Genomic DNA, 9,029 nt, shown 5'->3' on the forward strand with positions numbered 1-9,029 from the left:
ACCCGCACGATCGATTATCAATGCTCAAGATCATTTCCCCCCTGCATCAGTAACCTAGGTCTAATCAAGGCCATCGAATCCGGATCCGACGGCACACAGCCCCGTTCCGACTACGGACGAGCATGGCGGCGGCGGCGCCCATCGCGCACGGCAAAGGCTCGCCGGAGAAATCCAAACGCGCTCTCGGGTTGTCCATTACCCATCCTAACTAGTGCAAAACGAAGCCAATAGAACAACAAGGGTATAGATGGTGATTCTACCGGCGATTAGGCTCCGAGGAAGTTCGTCCTCGCTGCGCGGTGGCTCGGCCGCGAGAGCCGAAGTCTGGCGGGCGATTTCACCCACACCAGTCGACGTCTGCGCCCGATGAACCGCGCCTGCCCGATCCTTGCACGATGGCGAGTCCCCTCGACCCTTCCCCGACCACCGATCGTCAGCGGAGGTGGGGAATCGAGTGCGGCGGTCGCCGTTCTCTCCTCTCTCTCGCGTTCTTTCAATCGGTGCTGATAATGGCGACCTAGGGTTTGGGGAGGCGCGACGGCTGGCATGGATTTATACCCTAGCGGATCCCGATTATCTAGCGATGCACCGGTCAAGCACCCGCGGATTCCACGCGCGCGCAGAGAAGAACTCGCGCTCTGTTGGGGAAGAAGGCCGAGCTGCCCAGGCAGACCCACGCGCCAGAGAAACGCGGCGCAGGCGCAAGTGGAACAAGGCTGATCCACTGGGATGCGGGTCCCACAGGCAGCGCGCCATTAGGGCGCAAATGGGCCAGCGCGGTAGGAAAGCTCTGGTGGGCCCAAATAGGTCGTTGCGACCCATTTAGGTTAGAATTCCTTTCTCTTTTTCTCTGATTTCCTTCTCCTATTTTCAATTCCCAATTTGAATTTCAAGTATGACTTTGAATTTTGTACTCAAATTAAAGATAGATTTTAATCATACCAGTATGGTTGAGTTTATGTACTTATAAAATTTGTCTTATATTTTATATTATTTCTTTCTTTCCCTAAGTTGTGCCTTTGGGAGAAATCTAAATTCTTAAATGATTATTACATTTTTATTAGTGTCACTTTTTATTATCTTTCAATGCACAAACAAAATCCAATATGATGCAATGATTTATTTATGTCTTGGTAATGGATGATTTACTCATTTTTAGACATGAGTAGTCACATGTAATGATAACTAGGGATGCACACACATATAAAGGAATGTAATTTCTTTTTTTAGATTTTCTTACAAAGTGGGTATTACAAAGCATGTGTTGTATAATATCAGCATGATGTCTAAATCTGAAAGTGAAATGAAAAAACACAAATCATATGTCTTCATTTGTTCTATAGCAGAAACAATCCCCAATTCACATACATTTTGGAACTGGTGTGGTCTTCAACTGCGGTCTCCATAGTGTGCCTGCATGTTTGCAATTGACTTACATTTTGGAACTGGTGTGGTCTTCAAGTGCGGTCTCCATAGTGTGCCTGCATATTTGCAATTGAAAGAATGGGGTCACTAGAGAAAGATGTGACATGAGCTGGAACTAGAAGATGTCACATTTGGCTCCCATCTATCTTCCTTCAGACCGTGTTCAACAGTTTGCCCATATGATGACCCAAAACTTTATTTTGCACTGTAAACTACACTGTTCGCAGAGTGAAGTTTAAATATAGATATGTGGATGAGTAATCTACTGGAGACAACCTTATACACTTTATGTGCTTAAGAGAACTTCTATCTTATTTCTGCTTAAAATCGATGGATCACTGAATGATGTAGATTTACTCATTTTTAGACATAAGTAGTCACATGTAATGATAACTAGGGATGCACACACATATAAAGGAATGTAATTTCTTTTTTTTAGATTTTCTTACAAAGTGGGTATTACAAAGCATGTGTTGTATAATATCAGCATGATGTCTAAATCTGAAAGTGAAATGAAAAAACACAAATCATATGTCTTCATTTGTTCTATAGTAGAAACGATCCCCAATTCACTTACATTTTGGAACTGGTGTGGTCTTCAACTGCGGTCTCCATAGTGTGCCTGCATGTTTGCAATTGACTTACATTTTGGAATTGGTGTGGTCTTCAAGTGCGGTCTCCATAGTATGCCTGCATATTTGCAATTGAAAGAATGGGGTCACTAGAGAAAGATGTGACATGAGCTGGAACTAGAAGATGTCACATTTGGCTCCCATCTATCTTCCTTCAGACCGTGTTCAACAGTTTGCCCATATGATGACCCAAAACTTTATTTTGCACTGTAAACTAAACTGTTCGCAGAGTGAAGTTTAAATATAGATATGTGGATAAGTAATCTACTGGAGACAACCTTATACCCTTTATGTGCTTAAGAGAACTTTTATCTTATTTCTTCTTAAAATCGATGGATCACTGAATGATGTACAATAACAAAAAAATCATACTACTAGTAAGTACATAAATCCAAAAGGGGAAACAAATCCATCTATTCTAATTTATAATTGGTTTAATCTTTTTACTCTAAATTTGACCGACTCGTCTTGTTAAAAAAATCATAATTATTATAATTTTTACTATGACATTGTTTAGCATATAATATACTTTAATTTTGGCTTTGAATTTTTGGGTTTTCGCGAAAATTTCGAAAAGACGAGCTGATCAAACTTAGTCAAAAAAGTCAAATGAATTATAAATTGAGACGAAGGGAGTACATGCTTACTTATTATTAACAGTTGACAACTAGAGATGAATGTTAATGCATGTTTATGGCGCAGAAACAACTAGGGAGTATATGTTTACTGCGATGTCCATCAGATTAAGTATAGTTACTTCAATCTATGCACTTCCATTTAGGGATGAAAACGGTCGAAAACGGTATTTATTCGGTAATCAGTTTTTTAGTCGTTTTTCTTTGATTGCGAATAAATAGGATATAAAATCTATAATACAAATTTGTATTCTTGTTTTTAACATTCAGCTTCTAAAAATTCATAAAAGGTAAACCTCAAATTCATCATATATTTTTTAAATAATAGATATAAACTTCGGTATGGATTCGAAAATAAATTTAGTAAAATTTTCAACTTTTTGTGTTGTAGGGAGCAAATAATATATAAAACAATTTATGTAAGATTTTATTCGTATTTATACTAATGTGCTTGATAACATAAAAAAAATTAATATCAAATTTTATATATATCTATTTTAAAATATTAAATTTATCCTAACAGATCGAATTACCACTTTCATCTCTACTTCCATTTATTTATTTATGCATCTAATTTCATCCACATTCATGCTATCGCCGAGCAAGTTTGTTTGAATAATCTTATGAACATATCTATCTAATAGCTACTCTACAAATAATAGTTATATACGGCACAGCAGGCACCACTTCGTTGCGCATTTACAACCATCCGTTTCCACAGATTATCATCTACCTGCAGACAGCTCTATCGCTTCCTGGTTGTAGAACGAATCCTCTCCCCAGTCAAACCTCCGCTGCATCCGCTCATATTCTTGCCTCCTTGTCACCTCCACATGCTGCCACTCTTCCCACCGTTCCGCCAAACCCTCGCCTTCCAGCATCCTAACCACTTCAGACATCGATGGACGGTCCTCAGGTGATGCCTGAGTGCAGAGCAGCGCTATCTGTATTATCATCTCGATATCCTCGCCGTCATAATTCTGGTTAAGGTTGCTGTCCACGATGGAGTCCAGCTCCCCTTCTCTCTGTAGCTTCTTTACCTGTATTTAGTTACAGGTGCATCGCAGGAATCAGATTACATCAAGAATGGAGCCAGTTTAAAAAAATTCGTAACCAAATAGGCAAAGGGCAAAGCTATCCAATATTTGGAAGTGAAAAAAAAGACTTACATGATCAAGCAATAGCACATCATCTTCGTCTTCCAGCCGTGAGAAGTCAATAGCCCGTTGACCAGTCACAAGTTCAAGAAGCATGATCCCATATCCAAAAACATCTGTCCTCTCGGAAGACTTCCCTGTGGACAGGTACTCGGGTGCTATGTGACCCATGGTTCCGCGGACTTGTGTTGTCACAGACGTCTTCTGCACATCTACTAGCTTTGCTAGGCCAAAATCGCCGACAACAGGCTCGAAATCCTCGTCAAGCAATACATTTGCAGCTTTAACATCACGGTGTATGATCTTGGGGTTGCAGTGTTCATGCAGATACTCCAGTCCACGAGCTGTACCTATAGCCACCCGTTTCCTTGAAGGCCAATCCAGGATGGCTTCTCCAGGCTTAAAATCTGGAGAGTATTTACAACACAGGAGACATGATACGAGACCAGCATCAATTATGAGAAAAGAAAGACACTAAGTTAATAATTTTTTTGACCAGTGGGAAAGTTTGTTGTAACAAATTAAGCCTGTTACAAAAAGGTTGAGGAAATGTTATGTGGGAGGTCCAAGGTCTACCATATGCAAATTAGTAAATGGTAAAGTTCTTTCTGTGCATAAAAGGAAGGAAAATAATAGAGAAAATTCCTTTATAGGTAGTAATAGTGGAACGTCTTGGCAAAAGACAGAGGAGTACATTTTTTTCTCTTGAACACACAGGAGAGTTGTCTATCATTATATTAGAAGGCTACATCCCTGGATACGCACTGACACCCGCACATTATTCTTTAGTATGCACGCCTGCGACAAACATTACAAACAACCACAATCCTGTACCTAGAGGGGGTGCATGGACGAGATAAAAAATAATACCTCTTAAGCGGTAGGCAACACTCAAATTCTGCATAAATGGATAGACCAACAAGCGCTCTGTTTGTGTTGTGCAGAAGCCAATTAATCTTAAGAGATTGCGGTGAACTGCAACACTGATAAGCTCAACCTCACGCAAGAAGGCAGCCTCCCCACCAGGACTCTCATAGTCAGTCAGTCGTTTTACAGCAATCTTAGTGCCATCTGGAAGAACTCCCTTGTACACTTTACCAAAACCTCCCTGTCCAAGAACATTTCTTTCATTGAAATTATCAGTCGCAATCTGCAGTTCTCGCCATGCAAATCTTTTGAGCTGGCCAAACGCAATTCGTCGATCATCCTCGCCTGCAGAACACAAATTGCTATATAGCTTAGGTGATTACATAAACTATGCAAACTAACTCTTATGATTAACGCAGTGCCTGATTGATGAAGGTTTAGGGTCATGTATTCTGATTATGAAATTATTATTTTCAATGGCTGATACACAAGCCTGCTGTACATTAATAATCAAGTAACAATGGTGTGTTTACTGTCTTGGTCTTTGGGATCTCTAAACTATATGGATTTTTTAAAGAGATATAACAGTTTTGCTAAGCCATTATTTATTAAGAGTATTACTTCACTACTGTGAAAGACTAAAAAGCAAGGCAAGGCATCAACTACAAGGGCACGGAACCTGCTACATCCACAAAAACTTCCCGCAGATGGCTTTTCCTCCTTGCATTACAGATTAGAAACAGAGCTCCCACGATAATAAGCCCTAAAATTCCCCCAACTGTTCCAAGTATTAAGCCAATTTTTGAGTTATGGGATCCACCTGTATGTAAGATGATAATTATGGAATTAGTGATCTCATAAAATACAAAGAAACCATAACAAAGTACTATGCATTGGTAAAATAAAAAATACATTAGTCAAAATGCAACTTACTCGGATAGGATGTGTTCGATGCACAATAGTGCGGGAAGTTAGGTCCACAGTTTAAGTGATTGCCAGAAAAGCTGATCGTGGAAAAAGAGAATTCCATCATTCACTAACAAAAACATAGAATGAAAGAAAAAAAATAAGAGAAAGCTTCATATACTTGTAACGTGCTACTTGAAACAGCAACCCAGGTATCTGACCGGACAAATTATTATATGCCAGGCGTCTGTAATCAAAATATTTTTTGTCAACACATGACAAGCACATTTAAATGAACTTGAGTTATAAGAAACTGAAAGGTATCATACTCAGTCTTACATGTCTGTCAAGCTTGAAATGTTCGCTATGCTACCAGGAATTGACCCATTGAAATTATTTTGACTCAGTATCCTGGTTATGAGAGAAAGGAAGATAAGATTACATGAAAAAGGTCACATATAACTCTATTTCTTTTCTCAAATATGTAGGACATATAACTCTATTTATAAGAAGGGAACTCTGATTTTAAAATACTTACAACAGCTGAAGCTTAGAAAGGTTGCCAAGGGAAGCTGGTACTTCTCCAACTAAAAGATTGTCCTCTAAATCTAAGCTTGTCAAGCTAGATAGATTGCCAAACTCCTCAGGTATGGTACCAGTAATCCTGTTACCAGCCAATGACCTGCAACATCATATGCTATACAGTTTCATAGTAGTCCGAGAAGTATCACCAAGCTTGAACAGTAGTTCATGTATGACAAATATCTAAAGGTCTGGAATAAAATATGTTAGCATATGTGACACTGGTATAATGCAATCCATATCATCCTAGTTTACTTGCACAGATGGCTAGCCCACTATGATCTTGTTTCAGTACATATCAGTTTGCCCCAAAACATGAAGAGAAGCAGAAGCAATAGAGTCATAGAACAGTAAGATTCAATAGAGAAACCGATTCCTAATTTCTGACATGCAAAGTGTCTGGAATGTATTCATTATAAATTTATTGCATGTACTCATTCTATAATCTTACTTTGAATATCATGATGTAATTCTCTGGAAAAATATATTAACTATTGCTATAGTGTAAGGGTAAACCATCCCCTTTTGATGTTTATAAAAGTGATAATGTCAAAGGCATATATAATCTACAGAATAATACAACGTACTCACAGGACACTCAAATTTTGGAGTTCGCCAATTCTTGGTGACAAAACACCAGTGAATCCTCGCGCAGCCAAAGTGCTACAAGAGAGCACAAATATTAGTCAAAAAACACACAAGATCAGAACAGAGGGGAATAGAAGCACTCCAACATCAGAATACAAAGAAAGGTGCAGGGGCTCCCACTTACACTTGAATAACATTGTTGTTATTGTCACAAATAACAGAATTCCATGTGCAAGGGTTAACTTGATTTTGGTTCCAATCTGAAAGCTGACCGCCAGTAACATTCAGTTTTTGTTTCATATCATATAAAGCATCTCCTGCAAAACATAGTCAGTTATTCAGTCTTGATAAGGTACTTGAGTTTTGTAAACAAGAGATCCAATCGGCCATTGAAGATTATGTTTTCCTCTTTTCTTTAAATGCCTACATTATCCCTGAGGAATCTAAAAAAAACATGTTTTTTAGGAATCTAAACTAACCATGTTTCTCCATGTTAACCAAACCTTAAACATTGAGGGATACAGATAGACAGAAAAAAAAGATGGCATATAAGCATTGGTAGTTTGGTACGCTGTACCAAGAGAATCATGTTGACAGTTATATGCATCCTCAAGGTTTCTCCTAGATACAAGTCCATACACTATTGTTTTAATGTGAACATTGCCATATATATAGACCACCACAGTTATATGACTTAATTCCCATGTTTGTTCAGGTAATATTAAGGAACAATTGGATCTATACCATTAAAAGATCCAAACTTTAGATATATACCATGGACCCCACATGTCATTGACTCATGTGGACCCACATGTAAGTGAGATAGTAATGGTATGGATCCAAAGTGGTGATCTTTTAATGGTATGGATCCAAATTTCCCTAATATTAATGATCATGCTGATGTGCTTTGTATGAAATCATTGTACACCCATATTAAATGCTACGGTGAGCTGATTGCGGTTGCAGAAACATGTGGTATCATTATTATCAAGTATCTAAGTATAAGCTAATCTATGTTTCACATATACCACTAGCAAATGTCAATACATAAATATTCCAACCGCGATTTCGATAATCAGACAGCTGGCCTATCAAGGCGGCGCCTTTGCGCTAGGAGACACACTCCTACGAAGCCCAAACGCCAAATTGCCCGCCTAGCAGCTGCATAGCCAGGCTAACTGCTCCCCAGGTGCTCGGCACCCAACTAGTACCTAGCGCTTTCTAAGGGAGTGTTTGGTTACTAGGGACTAATTGTTAGTCCCTCCATTTTATTCCACTTTAGTCTATAAATTGCAAAATATGGAAACTATAACTCTATTTTAGTTTCCATATTTGACAATTTAATGACTAAAGAGGAATAAAATGGTGAGACTAAAAATTAGTCTCTAAAACCAAACACCCTCTAAAACACTGGTTATTATACAATACAGCAGCAGTTTAACAATACACAACTAAATTCCCGTTTGCTCAGCTAACAGGTACACAAAACACGCTCATGCGGACACAGAGGCAAGCGATGGCTGACGAGAGCGTCACCTTGGAGGAATGATAGGGCAGTGCAGTAGTACCTTGGCGATCGGATGCAGAGAAGCACGGCAAGGATATCACCAGAAGCAACACAACGAAGCGCAGCTCCCTCATCTTGCGTAGATCCCACTCCGGCCGGGCCTCCATTCTACTCCACCTAATCAGCCCAGCCGCGCTAGAGGGCCCCGGTGGCCGCGCCGCCCCCCGGGAGGGGGGGGGGAGGTGCAGCGCGTTGAGGAGAAGAGAGCGTCGAGTTCGAGCAAGGCGGACGGACGTCGGGATCGCGGAGGGGGCGGCCGCGGATTCGAGAGTTTCAGTGGGCTGGGGCTGGGATGAGCAAGCAGAAAGAAGAGCGGAGCAAGAACCTCGAGCACTTGTCCTTTCCTTTTTCCTTTTGTTTTCTTTTGTCCTTATTTTCTTTCAGGATGGGGATTATTCGGATTCGTGGGCCGAGCATTAACGGAAGAATGGCTGGATGGGGAAGCCTGTGACCGCTGCTGTCCTTCAGTCCTTGGGCCTTTCGACCCTCGCGCATTACCGTTTATTGGAGGCCTCCGCGCGCTCCACGGTTTCATCGCCTCTCCGCGCCTGATGCGTGTTGCGTCGCACCTGCGGGCAGGGCGTGCCGTGGGCTCCGCGGGCAGGGCTGCGGCGTGCGACGTTCGACGTGCTCGGCTCGCGACTTGTATAGGTGTACATTTGGGTCGGGT

General features: G+C 40.6%; 1 protein-coding gene across 1 annotated transcript; it reads right to left on the reverse strand.

Annotated features, from left to right (window-relative positions):
* Positions 1 to 3,221: 3,221 nt before the first annotated feature.
* On the reverse strand, positions 3,222 to 8,741 carry LOC103626910 (LRR receptor kinase SERK2). Its single transcript, XM_008647260.4, has 11 exons — positions 8,361 to 8,741; positions 6,977 to 7,109; positions 6,796 to 6,867; positions 6,161 to 6,304; positions 5,962 to 6,033; positions 5,804 to 5,869; positions 5,650 to 5,720; positions 5,396 to 5,536; positions 4,720 to 5,061; positions 3,862 to 4,256; positions 3,222 to 3,732 (listed from the first exon to the last, which is right to left on the reverse strand). The coding sequence occupies exons 1-11, from the start codon at positions 8,464 to 8,466 to the stop codon at positions 3,418 to 3,420; spliced, it is 1,857 nt and encodes a 618-aa protein (XP_008645482.1). The 5' UTR covers positions 8,467 to 8,741; the 3' UTR covers positions 3,222 to 3,417.
* Positions 8,742 to 9,029: the final 288 nt, after the last annotated feature.

The sequence above is a fragment of the Zea mays genome, chromosome 5 (genome assembly GCF_902167145.1).
Source record: "Zea mays cultivar B73 chromosome 5, Zm-B73-REFERENCE-NAM-5.0, whole genome shotgun sequence".
Classification (NCBI taxonomy): domain Eukaryota; kingdom Viridiplantae; phylum Streptophyta; class Magnoliopsida; order Poales; family Poaceae; genus Zea; species Zea mays.